The sequence below is a fragment of the Hypanus sabinus genome, chromosome 4, assembly GCF_030144855.1.
Source record: "Hypanus sabinus isolate sHypSab1 chromosome 4, sHypSab1.hap1, whole genome shotgun sequence".
Taxonomy (NCBI): domain Eukaryota; kingdom Metazoa; phylum Chordata; class Chondrichthyes; order Myliobatiformes; family Dasyatidae; genus Hypanus; species Hypanus sabinus.
The window spans coordinates 14,391,640-14,417,355 of record NC_082709.1 but is presented as its reverse complement, the minus strand read 5'-3'; the positions used below and the strand labels follow the sequence as shown (position 1 = coordinate 14,417,355).

At 38.7% G+C, this 25,716-nt stretch overlaps 1 protein-coding gene across 1 annotated transcript in view; it reads right to left on the bottom strand.

Annotated features, from left to right (window-relative positions):
• Window positions 1-25,716, bottom strand: part of LOC132392425 (potassium voltage-gated channel subfamily H member 7-like) — a 529,705-nt gene that overhangs the window by 48,727 nt on the left and 455,262 nt on the right. Inside the window, exons 8-9 of the mRNA XM_059966250.1 lie at window positions 23,172-23,571; window positions 14,303-14,502 (exon numbers count right to left, since the gene is read on the bottom strand). Coding sequence (XP_059822233.1) covers window positions 14,303-14,502; window positions 23,172-23,571 — 600 coding nt within the window. The remainder of the gene's footprint in view (window positions 1-14,302; window positions 14,503-23,171; window positions 23,572-25,716) is intronic.

Genomic DNA, 25,716 nt, shown 5'->3' with positions numbered 1-25,716 from the left:
GATATGATTAGCAGCAGAGAGAAGACAGAAACAATAATAGAAGGAGTTTCTTTTCAGTTTTCTTGTGGCACGTCTGGAAAGGTTAGTATTTAAAGATGATCTAGGTGGGAGTAGGAACTGCCACCTTGAACAAATGCAGGCCTATTGTCTGAGCAGAAGTAATTTGGTGCTGGCTTGTTCTAACTGGATGATTCAACCCTTCCATATTTCAGGAACGGAATGGCCCGCCACCATGGCTTCCTTATTTTCACCACTTTTTTCCTGTTCTGCTGATGCTGCCGCCTGATCACCCCAGTTCGTGGCGGATGCAGAAATTCATCACGTCAGAATGTGTGTTGTAGCTAGCCTCCAGGTAGACCTCCGTTGACTGAGCATTTGCTGGTGGCAGTAGTATAAGAGTGATCTGTTCTTGGGGTGGGGCAGTACCATCGCTGGATTCAGAAGTTGTCACCTGGTGCTCGTGTGTAGGACTGAAAGAAAAAGCAAAACCGACGGGTGGTAAAGATGCTTTGCAAACTCCACAGGGGTCTAGTAATTAAGGTTCATTATATATGGCCGCAGGGAAGAGCTTCTTTGAGAGAGTGATACACTCTGGGTTCTGGAGGATCAAGGGTGATCTGAATGTAGTCTACTCCAACCTGATGCCAACTAAAGCCCACAGCATTGACCTGCTCACTGTTGTCCTTTTGAGGAGTTAATGGATTTGTCTCTCCTTGCACAGAGGGCCTCTGTCATTTTCACAATCCGTTGGAACTCTGCACGTTGCGATCTTATTGATGTCACCAGTATCAATGAGGTAGACCTTGACAAAATTAAGGGCACAATTGAATTTTAAAGCCTTCAGTAAAGGAGTCCATGCATTGGTCTGAGCTGCAGAATGTCACCATTTCTTTGCTGATGCAGAATTCTACAGGCATGGCTCCATTAGGGTGCATGAAGAAGGCTGATGTTATGTTGTGGATAGTTCTTCAATGCATACAGACCTCCTTCTTCCTCCTATTCCTCCCATCAGTTATCACTGTTGAGGATATTCATCCTCTTGTGAAAGGCCGAAGTCCACGTGCATTATTAATAACTAGCATTAGTTGTTACCTTGCCAACAATAGTTTCAATTCTTTGTATCTTGGGGACTGACATTACTTCCTACTTTGTCTACAGATTTGCAGTCTGCCTAAAATATGTACACAGTCCAAACAGACAACTTGACTAGTGATTCAATTTTGCTTTAAAATTCATGTGCTTGCATTTCAGGCTGAATGCAACTAGAAACTGAAAAGTAAGTGCAGTGGGGTGAGTTTTCTGTATAACAGAAAATGAAAGGCAATAGCAAGATATGCACTTTCAGGATATTTGTGCTTAATTGGCTCTAAGAACAGGAATAGAAATATATCTTTCTAAATCCTCTTCAGTGGCTCTAGCTATTTATAAAATTGCATTGTCATGTAGAAGATGAGGGTTATCATACAGTTTATTAAATAGAAAGTATTATATTCTGTGAATTCTAAAGAAAAAATAGCTATAATTTTATTCTGTACATTTTTGAAGTGGTGGGTAAAAATAAGATATCTGCATTAAGATCAATATAAATTCATTACAAACTCGCAGCAACCTTCTGTGAATGGAGCTATACCGAGTTATAAATAGAGTGCGCAGTGTTTCCATGTGAACTGCTGCGACCTTTTTTTAAATCTTTTTTTCATATCTTGTCTATGATCTTTTTGAAGAATCTTTTTATCATCTGTCTCTTTGTGAAACATTGAGATCTTTTTTATCTCAGTTTTGTTTGTGGCAATTTTCAATTACTTTGAAATTGCTAAATATCATACTGCTATTGCCTGGAATGCTGGGTGAGATAATGAGAGGGATCAATTTAATTTAATTTCAGAGACAGCTACAATCAGAAGTATTATAATAACATGTTTCCTTTATTCAAGGAAGATTTTTAGTGTATGGAAACATCTTTTCTCAGCTGTTTTTTTGTCTGTGTCTTTTATCAGTCATACTGATCAGTGTGTTTTAAAAGAGCTTCTATTTGAAAGATACAGAGTGGTCTCTATGTTGGGTCTTTACTGGAAATACAGGCAAACACAGATAACAACAAACACTTCATCCACTTATGGATGTATTCTATCCACAGGCAGACAGACAGACTGTAAGTTATTCAGTGTTTCAGACCCTCCCTCATTACCCTTTCCTGAAACAGTCCAATTTCATATACCCTATTTCTTCTCCTTGCCTCATTTTCCCAGCGCCTTCCAACAATCTGCCTTCACTACAATGCTGTTCTCCTGCTCTCCCAGAAATTCAAATGAATGAACTCCTCCATGATGTCTAATGAAAATATAAGCAGCATAGAGAACCCCCATCAAGCCTCCACATTTTAATAAGTGTTGCTTATAAGGCCCTGTGGAGATGAGACATAGGAGCAGAATTAGGCCATTCAGCCCATCGAGTCTGCTCCACCATTCTATCATAGCTGATCCCAGATCCCACTTAATCCCATACACCTGCCTTCTTGCCATATCCTTTAATGCCCTGACCAATCCAGGAAACAATCAACTTCTGCCTTAAATATACCCATGGACTTGGCCTCCACAGCTGTCTGTGGCAAAGCTTTCCACAGATTCACTACTCACTGGCTAAAAAAAATTCCTCTGTTTTAAAAGGTTGTCCCTCATTTTTGAGGCTGTACCCTCTAGTTCTAGTTACCACAACCATAGGAAACATGCTCTCCAGATCCACCCTATTTAGTCCTTTCAACGTTTGGTAGTTTTCAATGAGATCCCCCCCATAGTCTAAATTCCAGTGAGTACAGGCCCAAAGCTCATATAAAAACCCCTTCGTTCCTGTAATCCTCTTCATGAACCTCCTCTGGACTCTCTTCAATGACAGCGCTTCCTTTCTGAGATACGGGGCCCAAAACAGTTAACAATACTCCAAATATAGACTGACTAGTGTCTTATAAAGGCTCAGCATTATCCCCTTGCTTTTATATTCTATTCCTCTTGAAATAAATGCCAACATTGCATTTGCCTTCTTTACCACAGACTCTACCTGTAAATTAACCCTCTGGGTGTCTTTCACTAGGACTCCCAAGTCCCTCTGCACCTCTGATGTTTGAACCTTCTCCCCATTTAGATAATAGTCTGCACTATTGTTCCTTTCGCCTTATAGAATTGAAAGTTGAAAGTAACTTTAATATCAAAGTACATTTATGTCACATCTACAGCCCTGAGAGTCATTTTCTTGTGGCATATTCAATAAATTTACAACAGAATAGTAACCATAATAGAACTGATGAAACATTGCACCAACTTGTGTGTTCAACCAGTGTGCAAAAGCCACAATCTGTGCAAATACACAAAGAAAGAAATAATAAATAAATAAATAGATAACAAATAAATAGTTGAAGACATAAATAACAAGTTATTGATTTTGTGGTTTTCCTATTATATTTATTTTTTCTTTTCTTGAGAATGGAACTGACCCTTCTTACCCCTTGAGCTGCGTCACCCAGCAACCCCCAATTTACCCCTAGTTTAATCACAAGACAACTTACAATGACCAATCAATCTGTCAACCGGTACATCTTTGGACTGAGGGAGGAAACCAGAGCACCCGGAGGAAACCCAGGTGGTCACGGGGAGAATGTCTAAACTCCTTACAGCCAGTGGCGGGAATTAAACCCAGGTTGCTGGTGCAGTGAAGTGTTGTGCTAACCTCTACTCTACCTTGCCGCCCCATTGATTTAAGTTAACTTTTGGTTCTGGAATTGGCACATTCTACAGAATGTTTATTTTCATATAACAGGCAGAATGCAGATCACACCTAATAATAACTAGCCAAAATGCTTTTGGGATCTGGCTTTTCACACTATCCCACTTCCGAATATACTGAACTTTAAATAAAATAATCGAAAATGCTACAGGTCATACAAATGTATAATCCTTGTGTAGCTTCATCCTGAATTACTGCAGAATAGGACTGATAATGAAGGGATCTGAAGCATTAATGTTTGGTCTTTCTCAGCTTTTGGTGGGATTCTATATACAAATTTGACATTTTTATTAATAAATCACTAAATCAAATGAGTTAGAATAGGTTAGGACTTTATTCCTTGGAGTGTCAGACAATGACGGGAGATTTGACTGAGGGAGACAAAATTTTGAGGGGTATAGATAGAGTAAATGCAAACAGGCTTTTTCCACTGCAGTTGGGTGAGTCTAGAACTAGAGATCATAGGGGAAAGGTGCAGGATGAAATATTCAAGGGGAACCTGAGGGGCAGCTTCATTCAGAGGTTCGTGTGGGTGTGAAACAAAGTGCCATCAAAAGTGGTGGATGTTGACCTCAACATTCAAGAGAAATTTAAGTACATTGATGGGAGGGGTATGAAGGGTTATGGTCTCAAGTGTGGGTCGATGGGACTGGGCAGAATAATGGATTGGATTGGCTGAAGGACCTACTTCTGTGCTGTAATGCTTGATGATTCTATGACAAATGATAATTTGATGTGCTTTATTAAGTTGCAGAAATGGGGAAGTTGGCAGTGCCATCAAGTTAGGCAACCATGGTAGAAGAGCTACAGCTAATAACCTGGAAATCCTGCTGTTAACTGTTCTATCATAGTGGATAGGAAGGCTGTGCTCATTTCAAGTAGGACTTGCACCAGTTGGTATTACAATGAAAGGAAGAGACTCCAATGTCCTCATTTGAAAGAGATGTTAGATGCTTTGCATATTATCTGACACTGATTAGGCCTGAGGCAGCAGCTGAAAATTCCTGGCTGTTTTTAAAAAAAGTAAGTCTTTGAAATTAAAGTAAAGATTACTCTGTTTTTAACTGCCTCTTACCTGCCACAACAGGACATTTGATCTCCCTAACAGGGATCTCCCTTTGTTCTACCAGTCTTCCAGCTCCACTTCCTCTGATATAGACAATTCACACTTTTTTCTCTTTCTCAGTTCTGACAAAAGGTCCCAGACCTTAAATGTTACCTATTACTCTTTTTATGGATGCTGCTTTATGAAAAGCTTTTTCAATTTATGTCTATAAGCCCATAAGACAGAGCAGCAGAATTATGCCTTTCAGCCCATTATGGCTGCTCTGCCATTTGATCATGGCTGATCCATTTCCCTCCCAACCCCATTCCACAGCCATAAGTGGCAATGAATTCCTCAGATTCACCACCCTCTGACTAAAGAAATTCCTCCTCATCTCCATTCTAAATAGACATCTTTAGATGTCTCTAAATGTTCTAGACTCCCCCACTATAACAAACATCTTCTCCACATCAACTCTACTTAAGCCGTTCAACATTCATTAGGAATCAATGAAATTCCTCCTTATGCTTCTAAATTCCAGCGACAATAGGCCTGGAGCCATTAAATGCTCTTCATACGATAACCCCTTCATTCCCAGAATAATTTTTTTCAACCTGCTTTGAACCCCGTGCAATGTCATCACATCCTTTCTTAGATAAGGGCCCCAAACTGCTCCCAATTCTGCAAGTGAGGCTTCACCAGTGCCTTATAAAGCCTCAGCATTATTTCCTTTTTTATATTCTAGTCCTCCTGAAATGAATGCTAACATTGCATTTGCCTTCTACACCACTGACCCAGCCTGCAAGTTAACCTTTAGGGTGTTCAGCACCAGGACACCCAAGAGCCTTTGCCCTCGAGTTTTTAAATTTTCTCCCCATTTAGAAAATAATCTACACTTTTATTCCCTTTATCAAAGTGCATGACTATGCACCTCCAGACACTGTATTCCATATTTCGTTTCTTTGCCCATTTCCTGAATCTATCTAAATCCTTCTGCAGCTTCCCTTCTTCCTCAGCACTACCTGTTCCCTCCACCTATCTTCAGATCATTCACAACTTGGCTGCAAAACCATCAATTCTGCCATTCAGATCATTGACATACAATGCAAATTATGTAAAAAGGGTGTAAAAAGAAGTGATCTCAAAACAGACCAGTGTACAACACTACTAGTCACTAGCGGCCAGTCAGTAAAAGCTCCCTTAATTCCAACTCTTCGCCTCCTGCCAATCAGCCACTGCTCTGTCCTACCTTGCTAAGCTGCCTCTTGTGCAGCAGCTTGTCAACCCAAGTACACAACATCTACAAATTCTCCTCTGTCTACATGCTTGTTAATTCTTCAGAGAATTCCAACACACTTGTCAGGCATGAATTTCCCTTAAGGAAACCATGCTGACTTTGGCCCATTTATCATGTGCCTCCAAGTATTCTGAAACTTCATCCTTAACAATCAACTCTGGACCTTCCCAACCACTGAAATTAGGCTAACTGGTTAATAATCTGCTTCCCTCTCTTCTCGAAGAGCGGAGCGACATTTACAATTTTCCAATCCTTTGGAACCATGGCAGCATCAATTAATTCTTGAAAGATCGGTACTAATGCTCCACAATCTCTACAGCTACCTCTTTCAGAACCCTGCAGTGCAGTCCATCTGGACCAGGTGACCTAGCTACCTTCAGATCTTCCAGCTTCCCTAGCAGTTTCACCCTAGCAATAGCAGCTGCGTTCACTTCTGCTCCCTGACACGTTAGAACGTCTCGGATACTAGTGTCTTCTACAGAGATGACAAATCAAAATACTTATTCAGTTCATCTACCATTTCCTTGTCCCCCATTGCTATCATCCAGCATAATTTTCAAGTCTTTGAAACATATTGACCAGGTGGTTAATCCAAGAAGAGCAGGATGACTCCTTCATTTGCTATTTTTAAGGAGAATGGATTAGCACTCCATTGTTAAACATTCTACTCCTTCTGACCTTCTTGCTCCTCATTCTACCTGACTTCTTTTATGGTTTTCCTATCTGCCCTGACCCAACTTCTGATCTACATCCTCATTTGCCTGATGGATGTGATCATCTGCTCTACTGATACAAAGTGCAGAAAATGGACCTAGCCACCAGTGCTTCTCCTCGATATTTAGATTCTGGACTATTTCAAACAAGTTTATTTCCACGTACTCCAATTCAGTTTTATTCTAGGACTTCCTATTCTAATTTTCAGATTTCCTCTATCCACAGTGTTTGGCAGTCTGCATTTGTCAGAGTGAGCTCAACTCTTATTCCAGATCTCATCACTTAGTTAGGCTACAATAATGTATCTATTATCAAGCACATTAAACATGCAAATTACTGTTCTGCAAGTTAGTTGACATTGCAAAGAGTGCATTTTTAAGATTTGGCAAATAGTGCTAAACCAAGTTAGATAGGTTTGTGTAAAACTCAAAGTAAACATTGTATGTTCAAGCAATCAATATGGTTGAATGATTTTCCTGTTCAGTATGACAACAGGAGGACTAGTTTTTGAGTTTGTATATATCTACAAATTCTTTGGTTTTTTTGCCACTTAGGAAATGCATGGGCATCAAACCATGAGCTCTTCTTCACCATTATCACTACAATATGCATGTATAGTCTTCCTGGTGTATTGTAATTACCATTTGATATGGTGCTGTGCTCAGTGGAAGGTTGCTGAATGTTCAAGTTACCACTTGGTACACCTGATATGGGGAACAAACATCACAATATTTTAAGCCTGGTCTGCTGACATGGACATATGACTTTGAACAATCTGGATTACTGCTCAGCAGGCCGTATCTTTTCCAGGGAATTTCTACAAAACGTAAAACAGAGAGATTTTTACTACGGGCATAAGCTAGAATCAGCCCTCTGGCCACCTTACACACAAGAACCATGTTCACAGCATTTTATATCTAATTACTAGGTTTGGGAAAAGCTACTGAGAATGTTGACAGAAACACTTTTTCTTGTTTTCCCTCAGTGACAAAAGATTTATAAGTTGATATTCAGGTTATGGCTTCCAAATATTTAGCTGCCATGAGCCCCGCAGGCTTGGGCGGTAAGCTGTAGAGCATTGGGCACCAAAGCTCCTCGAGCACTTGTTAATTATTGTCTTAACTCAAGTCATTAATCCCTCGGGCTCTCCGTTTAATGTTGTCAAGTTTACTTTGATTGGTATGGGTTTCTGTATACTGCGGTTATTTAAAGTGGACTCCCAATTAGCACTTAATGTGGGGTCCTTGTTTTGAGAATGATTTGGCTCACGGTGTCACTTGGTTGAGCTTTCAATGTCCTGCTGGAATTCCTATGCATAAACTCCGCATGGGTGTCTGTCATTGCACTACACCTGGCTTCAGTCGTTGCCAGCGCACCAGTGTGACATTTAACCTCTGCCATCATCAGGCACAGTTCTTAGCAAAGTATGTCTCTGTTTCTTTTTATTTATTATTTTTGGGATATAAGCACTGTTGGCAATACCAACACAAATCCATTCCTATATGCCCTTGGGAAAATGTTGGTGAAATATTTTCTGAACTTCTTCTGAAGGTGTTATTGAGCAGGGAGTTCTGTGATTTAGACGCAGTGGTAATGGAAGAAAAGTTTTTATATATTTCCAAATTAGGGATGATGTGCAACTTGGAGGCCAACCTGCAAGAGCTATTTATGTGAGCTTGAAGCCTTTGTCCTTCTTGTCCTGCTAAAAGTCACAGGCTGGGGAGGTCCAGTAGATATTGCTGGAGTGTATTTTGTAGCTGTTATATTCTGTTGCCATTTTGTGGTTGGGATGATGAGAATAATCATTGATGATGCTGCATGTGGTGCCAATCACTTGGACTGCTTTATCCTGAATTGAATTTCTTCAATGCTGTTGAAGCTGTCTCAGTAACTCAGTAGATGAGAGCTTTGAATGATTGTTGAAGAAAAATTGTTTTAAAATAATTGCTTCCAGTCGAAAACATCACAGCCTGCTTATCTCATTTGCTCATTATGTACTGTGTCATATGATATAGGTGATCAGGATGTTTCCATGACCCTGATCATTCTTGGCAAGATTTTCTATAGAAGTGGTTTGCCATTGCCTTCTTCTGGGCAGTGACGGGTGATCCCAGCCATTACCAATACTCTTCAGAGTTTGTCTGCCTGGTGTCAGTGGTCACATAACCAGGACTTGTGATGTGCACCAGCTGCTCATATGGCTTCATGTGACTCTGATCGGGTGGGGGGGGGGGTGCTAAGCAGGGGCTACACCTTGCCCGCAGGTGAGCTGAAGGCTGGTCAAGGGAAGGAACACCTCACACCTACTTTGGTAGAGATGTATCTCCAGCTCTCCAGGCGGCTACTTATTTAACCCATTTTAATTTCATTCTGAATTTAAAACAAATAGAAATAAGAATTAGTACTTGTACCATCACACTGCTCCTGGTAAATTTCTGCCTCCTAGGACTATGATACTACCGAACTGTTATTATAGTCCATTTGTAACAGTTTCCTCGATAACATTAATGCAATCTTCCCAGACACAAAACCTCCTTTATCTTTTGTGTTCTGATATGGGTAGAAATGGTACAAATAATCACAATATAATCTCTTCCTATTTAAATGTAATAATCAGGGTTGCCATCCTTATGAAACCTGGAGGACATATTCATCATGATAACACACAATAAAAGCTTATATTTTCCACATTAATTATAAATAACTTTTACCCTTCATCTCAAAAAATAAGTCATAAAACCTGGATATAAAAGGGAAAGACACATAAATGAGACATATTCTCGTTTACAAAAACTTATTAATTGATTTAAAACAGATTCCATTTCCTTTTAAAAAATGATGAATGCATAACACTTCTAATGCAGGATTCCTTTTAGTTTGAGAAGAACAAACGAGAAGACAGAATAAATCAGCAAGAGACACCAAATTAAAGCCAAATGCAATAAACCATAGTAGCACATGCAGGGTAATCTAGTATCCATCAAAATTGCATCGTCATTTTATCTCCTGTTGCTTTATCTACTTGTAAAGTCTATTGCGACTTGAACAGAGCATTAGCCTCTATTTTACAGCAGAAATAATGGTGAGGTTATCACAGCTCACCATAGTTGCCAAATGAATTAAACAGCAATTTCGGGTATCCACATATGCACAATTAACTGTGGAAATCATTAAGTTGCTCTCCAATTTGCTCTAGTCACATGGAAACTTTGCTACACTGGGGTCTAGCTGAAAGATTCAGCATCAAAATAATGAAGAAGCTGAAGTGGTACTTATTCATTTAATAGTAACCAAAAAAAAACAGAAAATGTTAGGCTGGTGTATGAGGTTGTAGGTAATTAGTTAGCAGCATCATAAGTTTTTCCTATTGCTGAGCATGCAATGAGAATTCAAATTTACAAGTAGGGTTCTTACTTAGAATTCATTATTGTTGTAGATTTTAGAATAGATAAAATATTCTCCTTTTTTCTTTCTTTTAATCTCACCATTCTCTTTTTTGTGCATAACTTTACATTGAAAAAGACACACTGATTTACATGAAGATGCACCACTTAGATTGTTTGAGGAAGCACCTTACAGTTTCTTCCACCCACAAGTACTATCGATCGATTGAACAAGCATAGCATGCAGGAAATAAAAGACTCTCTAATCACTACAAAAAGCTGCCTAAAAGCTGGCAAAAACTCTATTGGCATCTGCAACAGTTAGCTTAAACAAGTAGAAATTTTGTTTGTTGTTGCTGATCACAAATTCCGGGCCAATATACAAGAGAAACATCACATTTCCTTGAGTTTCTGGGACGGCTAGTCAGTTTTAGTTTATGAAAAATAAACAAGATTTCAGATGTGTCTTTTAGAAGAGTGTTCTTCTAAATTTAGTTTACTGTAAAAATTCTTTACTTGTTAATAGCACATGACATTTTCAATCATACTTATATATTAAAATAGAATAGAATGCTATTACATTCTTATAGATAGTTATATATAATGTAGCAAGCTTTTGTTAATGTTATATCTAGGTATTTATACATAGGATCACACAGTCAATTGATTCCAAGAGAGGTAGTTTTTTACATCCAGGTATGTAATTTAGATTTCTGTATATTTTAAATTATTTTGTCATTAACTTCTGTCAGACTTAATGATGATAATGTTTGAGAATGTCATACAGCAGCAACTTGTTCAAAAATCATGCAAACCTGACAAGAGTGCAATGGGTTAAAGGCTGGAAAAGTGCAATAAATACAGTAACGTTGTCATGCACATGGCATGGACGTAAAGCCATGAGACAGAGAGAATTAATCACAATGGTAAAGCAAGCCAACTTGTACAAAGGTCATAAAGTCACAATGAAAACACTTAAAAGAAAGTCAACATAACATAAGCCATATGCATATGGAAATTAGAGGACACAGGTAATGTGGACTGTGGGATGAGAGCTTTTAATCAAATGACAACCAATTTGTGAGTTATATAACAAGTTGTAATTTGTTTTTGTTATCTCTATCTTATACTTCACTCCCACAATTTACCTTACCCCCATTTCTTTATAGTTCATCATTGAACTACAGGCTCATGCAAAAAGCTCAAATTAAATATAAAAGCACCAAAAAAGTTCAGTAAGCTGCAATATTAATGATGTTTATTGTTCCACATTTATATATACAACAATGATATATATACCTCCTGTTCTTACCAGAGGGGGTTGAGTAATTCCAAGTATTAAGTTGTGAAGCAAATAAGGAAGAGATAAGTTTTTATGAGTACAGCAAGTAATTAAATGTACATTGATTTTCTTTTTATACTGGCATATCTTAAACTGGGACTTGAAACATAATAACATGGTTCAAAACATGTTATTACACTTAGAAAGATTATCATATGTAGTGAAACGTATGTTGGTGATGCTCTCAAACATGCACATTATGTCTAGATGTGATTGTTATGATATGATACCTCATTCTAATCTCAGTAAATATGATGCTTTTGAAAACCTGCAACATTTCTATGTTTGCTAACTTACACTAGTTTTTAATTATGATATGTTTCTCATTGTTGTTTTCAAATCCTTCGTCCCATTTCTCCATGGCTTCTATGAGCTCTTCTGCCACTCAGCATTCTTGAGATATCAGTACTTCTCTAATTTGAGGTTCCTGAATGTCCCTGATTTTAACTGATGTACTGTACCAATAGCAGCCATGCCTATAGGTACCACAAGCTCTAGAAATTCTCTAGAATATTTTTGTCATTCCTCATCCATTTTAAACTACTGTTAAAAACCTACCATTGGACCAAGCCATTAGCATCTACCTTAAAAACCTCTTTGCTCAACATCTTTTTTGTTTTGAAAGTGACCCTGTATTAAAGTAGCTTGCAGTTAAATTTTACTTAAACCATTACGAAAGTCCTACAATTATTCAGTGGAATCTCAGCTTTAATGTTAAAGTTTCATCAGTGATTTTTGCTATGATAAAGGTGCTATATAAGTGGAAGCTGTTGTCCTTTGAATAGTAGAGAGAATAAAATAATTTGTTGTCAAATAAGGAAATATATTCATTAGACAGGGTAGTAAAGAAGGCAGTGATTTCATCAGTCAGAGCACTGAGTACAAGAATCTAGACATCATGTTACATCTGTCCAAAATGCAGGGGAGACCATGCAGAGTATTGAGGGCATTTCTGGTCACTTAACTACAGAAAGGATACCCTTAAGTGGAAAGGCTGAAGAAAAGATTTACATGGGTGTTGCCAAGACTGGATGGAAGAGGCCGGGTACACTGGAGTTGTTTTCCCTGGAGTGTCGGAGGCTGAGAAGTGATCTCATAGAAGCATATAAAATTTATGAGGGACGTAGACGTGTTGAATTGTCAGAATCATTTTCCCAGGTTAAATTTGTTAATCTGTCCTAGAGTACATAGGTTTAAGGTGAGAGGGGAAAAATGTAATCAGACGGGGGGGTGGGGGAGCGGGAAGTTTTCCATCCAGAGGATGATTGGTAAATGGAGCAAACTCCTAGAGAAAGTTGTTGAGCTGGGTACAGTCACAACATTTAAAAGACATTTAGACAGGAACGTGGATAGAAAAAGGTTTAGAGGGATATTGGCCAAATGCAGACATATGAGTTCAAGCAGGATCCCTGGTCTGCATTGACGAACTGGGCCAAAAGGTTTGCTTCCTTGAAGTATAATCATGAATCTATTTTTGTAACTTACCATTATGAATTTAAGAATGAACTTTGAGATTGATCGAGAAGTCCACCGTGTGCTAACAAAATTTGTCATATATTTTCGCAAGTAAATAAAATAGCAAGTAGCTTGCAGTTAATTTTTAATTAAAATTTTATAAAAGCCTTGCAAATATTATGCAGTGGAATTTCAGCTTAACTGTTAATACCACAATCTGTTTACTGGGAACTAAAATATAATGTTTTAAATTATAAGTTTGCAAGTATTGCCGACCAATAATAAGACTTCTAATTTATATTAATTCAGGCCATAAATATTATAATTATACACAATCAAAAATACAATCCAGCCCAGCTAAATGTTTGTCCAGGGACTGAAACTAAGTATGTGCTGCATAATTGTTACTTCGTGATCTGCCAGAAAAGTGGGCTGATGGCCAGACAAGGAAAGGAAGTGCACAAGCCAACTCCCATATATCGGTTCCATTCTGAAAGTGCAGATTTAACTCAGTGATGATATCTTCTCGGTTCTTTAAAAAATGTGAACTGATTAAAATAACTTAAAGCTCTTATTTGTTTCCACACATTTCTGATGATCAGAATGAAAAATACCTTGACACATTTACAAAATTATCCTTAACTATCAGCTATTTTATCCTCAAGAAGTTAAAATTCTAATACACTTGAAATTCTGCTAATGCCACTTTACCAGTAAATTGGAGGCAGATGTCAAAACACCAGGATATTTCTGTAGTAGCTAATGTAGTATTATGTCTCCAGTGCTGTCATTCTGCTTAAATTCAGGGCTTCAAATACTGTTTGCAGTGATACTATTAAGCAAATGTGTCAGACATGGTCAGGAAATTATCTTCTACAACTGACAGTACTGACTTGGTTTCTGACTGCATCAATCATATGCAGCTTTTCAAACAGTTAAGCTTGAGAATTTTGAATGAAAACCTCTAGTCTTCAACACAGGTTATAAATAATAACAGTGGCACAGACTAGAGGGGATAATGTGTAATATTAGAATTTAATGGAATACTCAATAATTGTTGCCACATATGATATTTTATGTTTTCACTCAATTTATTCTGAATTGCAGAATACTAATTTACCTCAGAGCCAAGAACAAGTAATTCCTGACAGTAGCTGTACCTGTATCTTCTACCCTTTATTAGTAGTTCCAGTGTGCCTGCATTTACCCAATCTTCATTATTTACAGAATTTGTCAGCCACAGTTCTATTTAAATAGAATCTCATTAATAAACAAATCTATGCACATACCATATTCATATCTATGCCATTTGTGTATGTCCAAGCATGTTGGAAATATTCCTCTAGCCTCTGACGGAGAGGGTTGGGAATCTGATGAAAGCGTATGAATTCCTTGACTCGAAGCATTTGCATATGATACCTTGCTGTTCCCGAATACAGTCTCTGGATAATTGCTGAGACATTACCAAAGATACTGGCGTACATTAGGGCTGGTCAAGGAGAAAACATAGACACAATCAGACAAATTAAATAGCACTTTTAGCCATTTGAAGCTTTTATCTTAATATATTGTATCGGGTAGCTTAATGGTTTAAACTATTAACGATTTTTTTCATGTATGACAGGTCTTCAAGTTTTGAAAGTATATTCAATAAGTTTAAACCAACCAATTTTGAATTAGTTCCGTTTGATACCTCCTTGTCTTCACTTTGCAATTATTTTTAGAATCACACTAGGGTAAGATTTATAATTTTAACTATTATCATCACAGTTATTTTGGAAGTTATTGGAAAGGTCATTTGAAGATGTCCAACAGTAACATTTGAATTCTTAAGAAGCTGACAATTGGTGCAAGCCACTCTGTGCTACCAAACTCCACCATGGATGGTCCCAAGCTTGGATATACAAGTAGGAGGGTTGGACATGGGTCTGGTAACCTCATCCTGTAAAATCCCAGTGCTACAGAATCTCCAGAGTCCTCATTCCTGGGAGAGAAAGATTTTCAAAAATGGGTTACACCTGGGGAAAATTTGAAAGACTGGCCCAGAACAGAGGACTCTAGTAGCCTGCACCCCCAGTAGGGGCGATAGGCTTAGGAAGAAGACTGTGTGCGAGCTTAGTGATTTTTATATGTCTTCAAGTAGCTTGAACCAGCTGTTGTAGAAACTAAGCAACACACACAAAATGCTGGAGGAACTCAGAAGACCAGGTAGCATCTATGGAAAAGAGTACAGTCGACGTTTCCGGCTGAGGCCCTTCAGCAGAACTGTACTCTTTTCCAGAGATGCTGTCTGACTTGCTGAGTTCTTCCAGCAATTTGTGTGTGTAGCTTGGATTTCTAGCATCTGCAGATCTTCTCAGCTTCATGTTGTAGAAATCATCTGCCTTCAGATTTGAAATACCATACTTCTGTAAATCAGGACTATCCAATATTACACCAATGCCAAAAAACCACCATGTTTGCACTACAGCACTAAGATCTTTGCCACAGTTATACCGTACATAAGAATAAACACCTTACAATATTTTGATGTGGTATAATAAAGATAAAGAGATATTTTGAACATTTACTTGCACAGCTCAATTTCTATGGCAATGGCAGTTCTCATGGCAACAGTATTCCCAGGATAAATCTAATTTAATCACGCAAATCCAGACAGTATGTCATTTTCCATTTATAATGTTTTATCGTTCATAATCCTTGGTCAATCTTGAAAGGAGTCATTTATTTTTATACCTATTTCTCAGCATGCTGAGTAGTATCATTGAAATGTTCAGTTTGATTTAAAGACAATTTATATTCAGAGGTTAACCATTCAGGCAGCACAATGTCCAACCGAAAAAAAAGAATATTAAAAATGAAATAAGTAATTAACATGAAATCCCCTTCATACATTTTTCTTTATTTCATTCTTATATAGCCAATCTCCTATCCTGAGATTTTGCCCTAAGTTTCAGAAGAAACCATTTTCCTGCATGTAACAGATACACGAGGTTCTGCTGATGCTGGAAATCTTGAGTGTCTCACACAAAATACTGGAGGAGCTCAGCAAGTCAGGCAGTATCTATAGAAGGGAATAAACAATCAACATTTTGGGGTGAAGCCTTTCATTAGCACTGGAAAGGAAGGGGTCAGAAGCCTGAATAAAAAGGGTGGGGGGAAGGGAAGGAGTACAAGCTGGCAGATCATAGGTGAGAGAAGGCAGGTGGTTGTGGGGACAAGGAGAGGAAATAAGAAGCTGGGAAGGAATAGGTAGAAGGGGTAACTGGCTGAAGAAGAAGGAATCTAACAGGGGAGGCTACTGGACCATAGAAGAAAGGAAAGGATGAGGAGAACCAGAGGGAGATGATGGACAAGTGAGATGAGAAGGGATGAGAGGATAACTAGAATGGAGAATGAAAAAAGGGAGAAGGAGGAAGGGAAAGAAATGACTGTAAGTTGGGAAATTGATGTTCAAACTATTAGGTTGGAGGTTGGAGGCTAATGCAGCCTCCTCTGCCTTGGTGAGATATGATGCAGATTGGGGACTTCTTTGTTGAACACCCTCACTCTGTCTGCAGTAAAAGGCAGCATCTCCATTCCATTCAACTTCCCATCCACATTCTGGCATGACTGTCCTTGGCCTCCTCTGCTGCCCCCCATGAGGCAATACTGAGGCTGGAGAGCAAGACTGCTTATTTCATCTGGTTTAGGAGCCCAGATTACGCAGCTCCTGCTGAAGCAATTTACTAATGCAGCGATTGGCTTTAGTTTTATTGAAGTGTCTAGAAATGGGCTCAATTCTATTTAATGTGCCTTTGCCAGTTATGATAAATTTCGACAACAGTCAGTTTTTTATTCTTTATTTCCCTCTGCTGGGAATAACCTCACATTTTCCCTCATTATACCCCCTCTGCCATCAATTAACTTATGCAATTAACTTAATTGCACAGACCCCTAAATAATTTTTATATCCTCTCCACAGCTCATGTTGTTTCCAAACTTTGCATCATCAGTGAACTTGGATACATCATATTTAGTTTTTCATCTAAGAATAAACAACACCATGGACTAGATGGGCTGAAGGGACTGTTTCTGTGCTGTACTTCTCTATGACTCTATAAACTGTGAATAGTTGAGGAGTGAGTACCAATTCTTGTTACACCCAATTAGGAGCAGCGTGCCCATATTGGGGGAGCAAATTGAGAGAAAATGATCAACTTATGAACCAGCTGAGAAAAAAAAATAGCAACAAATGTCTCTCAAAGTCCAACCCTACATCCCTGTCATGAGAGGTGGAATCAGGTAAGGCCTCTGGTGTAGCTGTGTAGGCCAATCCTCTGTACAGTGGATGCAATGGATTACAGAAACATTGATGATCCCCAACCATAACATTTGGACAATGGAGACAGGAGGTCATCAATGACCAATGCTGCACTGGGAGCCAAGAATCCCAGAAGAATTATTGGGTCAGATCTCATTGATATCAGAGAGACCAGCATTCACACCTGAGTACAGTATGTAACATATTTATTTGAGTGGACCAGAATAGACCCCAAACAAAAAATAATTGAGGGTATCTTGGACAGCAGGCTGAACCTTCCATAGCTTGGTAAGCTGTCCAATATGTTAAATATATTGAGAGTATCTAAATATCCCCAATGGTCAGAAACGTTCAAAATTATTCCAAAACCAATTAAAATCAATGAAACAATTGTAAAGTTTTAAAATGGAATCAAATAAAATTAAAATGAATTGAAAAACTATTAACCAAATAAAAGGAGTCACAATTCATTCAAGATACTATATCTTGATACCATATACATATAGCTTTCAAAGCATTCCACTCAGCTGCATTAAATGGACTTTTTGTGCTCTAACCTGGTGTTGCTTCAGTGGGCAAATTCCCCATTGTAAGTTCACATCACCAATGCTGAATATGATATGGAATTTAACTTTAGGGTTGCAGTGAGAAAATTGCCATTGAAAAGCAACATTATTTGTTCTCTCCGGTAAAGTCAAAGACAAAGTATTATTTATTATCAGAGTACATACATGTCACCACATACAAACCTGGGATTCTTTTTCCTACAGTCATACTTAGTAATCCTGAATTTTGTAGGGAAATATTGGTATTCATCATGAACCTGCTGACATTTCCCAACCAAATTCTGGCCAATTAAAAATAAGAGAAAGATTAATAAAAAATAGGTTCACTTAAAAACTATTTAAAAATATAAATTAGCTTGGACTTACCTTTGTCATTCATAGCCATTCCCCTCCATTCAAATTGATGGGGTTTCTGCCTCTGGGCAACAGATCATAGACCATAAGACCGTAATACACAGGAGCAGAATTAGGCCATTCAGCCTATCAAGTCAGCTGCATTAAGGCTGATATGTTGTCCATCTCAACCCCACTTTTCTGCTTTCTCTCTGTAACATTTGACATCCTGACTAACCAAAAAGTTATCAACATCTGCTTTAAATATACCCAATGACTTGGCCTCCACAGCCATCTGTGCCAATGAATTCCATATATTCACTAACTACTGGCTAAATAAATTTTATCTCATCTCTGTTCTAAATGGAAAATCACCTCTCTACATCCACTCTATCTAGTCCTTTCAATATTCAATGGTTTCAATGAGATCCACCCTCGTTCTTTTAAACTCCAATGAGTATAGGCGCAAGGCAATCCAATGTTTCTCATGCACTAACACTTTCTTTCCCTGAATCATTTTCATGAACCTTCTCTGAATCCCTTCCAATGCCGGCATGTATTTTCTCATATAAGGGCCCCCAGACTGTTCACAATACTCCAAGTGCAGTCTCCTCAATGCCTTATAAAGCCCCAGAATTATATTCTTGTCTTCTCAAAATAAATGCTAACACAGGATTTGCCTTCCTCACTACCAACTCAACCTATATGTTAACCCTTAGGAAATCCTGCATGAGGATGCACGTTTGACTTTTGAACTTCCTCCCAATTTAGAAAATAGCCTACATCTTAATTCCTTCCACCAAAATGCATGACTATACACTTCCCAACACAATATTTAATCTGCCACTTCTTACTCCCTGTTTCCTCAACACTACCAGCCCTTCCACCTATCTTTGTATTGTCCACAAACTTGGACACAAAGCCATTAATTTCATTATCCAAATCATTGGTATGTAACGTAAAAAGAAGTCGTCCCAACACCAGCCCCTGAGGAACACCACGAGTTACTGGCAGCCAATCAGAAAAGGCCTTTTTATTTCCCATTCTGCCTCCTGCCAGTCAGCCAATCTTCTATCCATGCTAATATCTTTCCAGTAATACCATGGGCTCTTACCATGTTAAGCAGCCTCATGTGTGGTACCTTGTCAAAGGTTTTCTGAAAATCTAAGTTAACAACATCTACTGACTCTCCTTTGTATCCTTCCTGTTATTACCTCAAAGAATTCCAACAGATTTGTCAGACAAGATCTCCCTTAAGGTTAGCATGCTGACTTTGGCCTATTTTATCACGTGTCTCCAAGTTCAGAAAAACATCCTAAGTAATGGACTCCAACATCTTCCCAATGACTGAAGTCAGACTAAATGGCCTATAATTTCCTTTCTTCTGCCTCCCTCTCTTACAGACATTTGCAGTTTTTCAGTCCTCCAGAACCACTCCAGAGACTAGTGATTCTTGAAAGATCATTACTAATGCCTCCACAATCTCTTCAGCTCCATTTTTAGTGCCCAGGAGTATAGTCCATTTGGTCCAGGTGTCTTAACCATCATCAGACCTTTCAGCTTCACAAGCACCTTCTCCTTAGCAATAGCAACTACGTTCACTTCTGCCCCCTGACACTAGACTTTTTGGCATACTGCTTGTATCTTCCATAATGAAGACTGGCACAAAATACTTTTTGTCTGTTATCCCCTGCACCCTTATTTTCCTGCAGTCCATTATCCACTCTCACCTCTCTTTTACTCTTTATATATCTGAAAACACTTTTGGTATCCATTTTTATGTTATTGGCTAGCTTATCTTCATATTTCATCTTTTCTTTCCTTAAGACTTTTTTAGTTGTCTTCTGTTGGCTTTTTTGAAGCTTCCCAATTTCTACCTTCCCACTAATTTTTGCTCTATTATGTGCGCTCTCTTTTGCTTTTACACTGTCTTTGATTTCTCTTGTCAGCCACGTTTGCTTCATCCTCCCTTTGGAATACTTCTTCAGCTTTGGGACGTATCTATCCTGTGTTTTCTGAATTGCTCCCAGAAACTCTACCCATTGCTGTTTTCCTGTCATCCCTGTCAGGTTCCCCTTCCAATCGACTCTGGCCAGCTCCTCTCTGACATCAGTATTCAGTGTGGTGCAAGTCAGTCCATGCAGGTGCTGGAATGGCTCCAGTTTTGTGATATCCTAGTGAACTCCATGAGGAACGATGCGTTTAGGTACATTTTAAAAACCATTATGAACAACTAACCCCAACACATGAAATTTTGTGTTTGGTTGGAGACCTTAACATTGCCTTAAGCAAAGCAGTTATTTAGGTAATTGCAAACACTACTCTTCTAAATACAACTAGATATTCTAAGCCTTCTCTGTCATTCTAGGCTCTTGATTGCAATCTATTTCTGATGGTGCATCATTGTTTATTTCCTCTGTTTTTCTTTATTCCCTATTATACAGTATATTTTCTTGCTTTATTTTCTACTTTGTGATGCACGTTGTTATGGAAAGTTAATCATATTGCCAGATGGCTTTTCCATCGAGGCAATTTGAGTAGAACTCAGGACCTCTGCTGGAGGTGTTATACTATAGCGCCCTGCTCAATAGCCCCAAGAGGTGGCAGAATAGATGTGCAGACAGAGCATGAAAAGCTGAGGAAACCACAGGCTTGTCATAATGGGGAAATTTAATTTCTCCAACATTAAATCAAGATGCTTCGATGGGGCTGGATTTCTTCAGTTCATCCAAAGGATTCGTTAAACAATACATAGAGAGTCCAAATAGAGGAAAAGACATACTGGACCTGGTTTTGGGAAATGAGCCAGCCTAGGCAATGGACTTAATAGTGGGTGAACATTTTGGGAATAGTATCCATGTTTGAAGACAGTTATGAGTGAAGATAAGACTGTATCTTGTGGGAAAGTACTAAATTGGGAAGGGCAATTGATGATAGGATAAGATAGGAACTAAGGGCCATTGATTGGGAGCTGTCATTGTTAGACAAGTTCATGTTTGACATATGGCTGTACAGGAGCGTCATGTTCCAGTAAGACAAGGTTGGCGAGGGAACCTTGTATGACCTGAGAGGCTGTAAATTTAATGAAGAAAGAGAAAGGAAACATACGTAAGGCTTAGGAAGCTAAATTCAGACTAGGCGCTTGCGGAATATAAAGACAGCATGTAAGTGCTTGAGTAGGTAATTAGGAAGGCCAAAAGTGGGCATGCAATGTCCTTGGTGAGCAGGATTCAGGAGAATCTAAAGGCTTAGATCGCTCCTGGTTTAGGTGGATGGGATCTGAAACAACTCCTCATCAACTTTTCTCCTTTTCACCTGCTCCAACTTTGCCTCCAAAGTTCCAACTTCTCCATTTCTCTCCAACTTCTCTTGGAACATGCCTCGACCTCGCTCCAACAGCTTCTCGCACCTGCAAGCCTTGACCCTCAGATCAGCTTTGCCTTTGCTCACCTTTTTGTTGCTTGTTGTGATCATTTACCACCATTTTTCAGATAAAAGTGTTATTAATAGAATAGTTAGTTGAAATTCCTGCTTTGAAAACCACCAGTAAGCTGTCGTTCACTTTAAGCATCACTCTCAAGGGAGGATGAGGCAAATGTGACTGACATGGGAAGTCAAAGACTGCATAAAAGCAAAAGAGGGGGCATACAATATAGCAAAAAATTAGTGGTAAGCTTGAAGATTGGGAAGTAATTTCAACCTACAGAGGGCAACAAAAAAAAGCTATAAGGAGAGAAAAGATCAAATATGAAGGTAAGCTGGCCAATGATATAAAATAGGATACTAAAGCATTTTCAAATATATTGTAGAAAGAGTAAAACAGAAGCAAGAGTGGGCATTGGTCCACTGAAAAATGACTGGAGAGGTAGTAATGGGGATCAAAGAAATATCAGACGAATGGAATAAATAATTAGTATCAGTCTTCATTTCAGTGGACAGTAGTGAGTGTAGTGGTTATTACTAAGTAGAAAATATAAATCATATAACAATTACAGCACGGAAACAGGCTATCTAGTCTGGACCTTCTAGTCCATGCTGAATGCTTACTCCCACCTAGTCCCACCTGCCTGCACTCAGCCCAAAACCCTCCATTCCTTTCCTGTCCATATACCTATCCAATTTTTTTTAAATGACAGAATTGAACCTGCCTCTACCACTTCTACCGGAAGCTTGTTCCACACAGCTACCAATTTTTGAGTAAAGAAGTTCCCCCTCGTGTTACCCCTAAACTTTTGCCCCTTAACTCTCAACTCAAAAATACTTGGGAAGTAACAATTTCAGTAACTTAATCTTTATAGCTAATTCCTTAAAATATTTGTGGTACTTGAATGAAATCTTGAAAAAAGAAATTGCTTATTAAATTTAATCCAAGTTTAAAAACTATGGCTTAAAGGATATTTTATTAAAGAATATATGCAGGTTATAGAACTGATATTCTTCGAGACCAGGGGTGTCAAACTCATTTTAGGTCACGGGCCGGATTGGGCAAAATGCAGCTTCATGCGGGCCAGATCAGTCGGGCGCGTGCGAACGCAGCTTTCATTGCCTCCATTTTTTCAGCCTGTTCTCATGTGTCTCAGTCTCTGCTATAATTACAAAGTGTTTCACTTCACAAAGTCCGTTTCTTATGAAGAAGACTGCTGAGCAAGCATTATTTTTATGATTGGTATTAACTTACAATCATAGGCTTCATATCGCCGGGCCATTAATAATTAAAATACTAGATCTATCTAAAATGATCTCGCGGGCCAAATATGGCCCACGGGCCTTGAGTTTGACACCTATGCTCTAGACCATCTGTTCCAAACCTTTTTTACGACATGGACCAATACCACTAAGCAAGGAGTCCATGTACCCCTGTCTGGGAACCCTTGTTCTAGGTGATCATGTTAAGATCATAACATTCTTTCTGATTGTGTAGTACTTGGAAAAATGTCGTCAGTAAGGATTACTTACAACCAATAAGCATGACACAGATGGAAAAGATCTTCTCTGAGTTGGTGTTAGGCGATACGTTTCCAAATCCGACACTTGTCAGACTACTGAAGGTGAAGTAGAGAGCTGTCACATATTTATCTTTGATAGAGGGCCCAGAGTTGGCATCACTGTAATTGTATCGTTTCTCTATTTGTTCTCCTAAAGAATCCAACCAACCAATCTTGTGTACCAGGTACGGTCGTTCCACATTCCCGATGGCGTACCAAATGCAAGCGAGCCAGTGAGCAATCAAGGCAAATATGCACATAAGCAGCATCAGGACAGCAGCCCCGTATTCGGAGTAGCGGTCTAGTTTACGGGCAACTCTCACCAAGCGCAGCAGACGGGCTGTCTTCAGGAGACCAATCAGCGTTGTCGTCTGTCAAAACAGGAAAATCATGCATGATCATGGAAAGTGATTACAGCTTTTCCAAAATCTCTGAGTCGGAACTATATAGTCAATATTTTTGTGCAGGATGCCTTGATTAATCATAAGAATCTACAGCATAGTGTGGTAAGTTCAATTTTCACAGGCTACATATTTAAAATGAAATATTAGTTATCTTGTTTGCCAAATGGCTCCAGTAATAATCCTCAACACTAGTTTAATAAAATAAAGAATTAATTAGATTATGAGTGTCAAGGTTTGAATCTGCAACTAGTAATAAATTGTCTGTGATACCATTGGGTATAAATCATCTAAATTTGCTAATGTTCAATCAATACTAGTTTCTTTCAAATCAGTTAATTGTTAGGAATTAAGAACAGGGTTGCCACTCAGGATAAATTTGGGGGTTGTGAAACTTGGGTTTATCCAACATTCTGTACAATTTTGCTACTAAGATTTTATTTTTCTACCTCTAAAGCAATTGACAGCATAATGTGCAATCTCCTCCATTGCTGTTAAAGCCCAGATGTGCTCCCTTATCAATTAGTAAGAGTACATATATTTTCCGATGCTCCTTTTGAATGAGCTCCTACTTAGATAGTCTCACCAACAGTTAATTGATTCTTATTCAGTTTACTACTCTATGCATTCATTAGGTTCTCACTGTGCCACCTTTTGCTGCCATAATTCCAACACCTATCACTTGCCTTTGATTAATTAACTCTAAGCCTCTGTCCTCTTTAATTCTAGTCCAAAGTAATTTATCCTCTCTTCCCCACACCTTTCCAACCTTAAAGTCTTCTAAATACAAGAACATTCCAGCTCTGTACAGACCCTTCAGCCAAAGATGTTACGCCAGCCTTTTAACCTATTCGATTATCTAACCCCTCACAACACTCCATTTTTCTATCATCTATGTGTCTATCTAAGAGTTACTTAAATGTCCATAATGTACCTGTTTCTACCATCACCCTGGCTGCACATTGCACATATCCAGCAATATGTGAAAAGACCTTACCTCTAGTGGGAAACTAGAGGGAGATGTCAATCGCCTGAAAATGATGCTGCTTCGTATTAACCATTTCCGCCCTGCAAAAGTCTCTGAATATCTACTTGACCTATGCCTCTTATCTTATATGTCTGTAATGCCCTGGTTCATATTTTTCCTGTTATGCTGTATGCATTTCAATTAACAACTCTGTAACAGCAATCTGGTCTGTTTTCAGCTTGTTTGGGATATTGTTGAAGATAAGGGAGGAGGAGGAATGTGTGCCATTCAATTAGGATAATAGAGCTGAGGGGAGGTTTCTCTGGTGAGGGACACTAAGGTTGGGCTTGGGGCTTTTTCTCAGTGGGGGAATAAAGAGAGAAGACGCTGGAGAGAAGAAGTCATAGGATTCGACCCGGAGGGGACCATGATCTGACAAAGCCAGGATGTGATCAATCGAGGATCAGTGAATATGACGAAACTTTGAGCTCCGACTTGTACACATTTGACTGTTTAATTAAAATGAGCTCTTTTCTTTTTGTTTTTCTTTACTAGCCCTTTAGTTAAGTTAAGATTCATAAATATAATTCCTTGAATCATATGCAGTGTACTGTCTGTTATTTTGTGGCACGAATTTGTAACAGGGTAGCAATTTACATAGCATCTAAACAAACCGGGGTTTGGGGCGGGAGAGCTGTCTCAATCGCATGAGTTTGGCGGGAATGGAGAGTGTCTTTCCTAGACCTATGCACCAGGTGTTTTCACATCTCAATCAAATCATGTCTCATCCTCCTTTGTTCCTAAGAGAAAATCCCTAGCACTTTCGTGAGCCTTTATTTTGCTATTCAATCCCTTTAAACATAATATTCTGATCAGTATAATTTTCATTCACCACCTCAACCCCATATCTTCTTAACAGAATCTAATGCACACTTCATAAACAGCAGAAAGGTTATAGTAGTTCCAATTTCCCGGCCCGTCCCGTAAATATTTGATCATCATCCACAGTTTCCGAACAGGTCATGCACTTTGATGCACAATCTAATTAGAAGCTGTATTAACAATATTTTCCAACAAATGATGGAATTCCTCTGAATCCAGTAATTACATACTTGCACTTCTATTTAAAAATACCTTAAATTTTACTG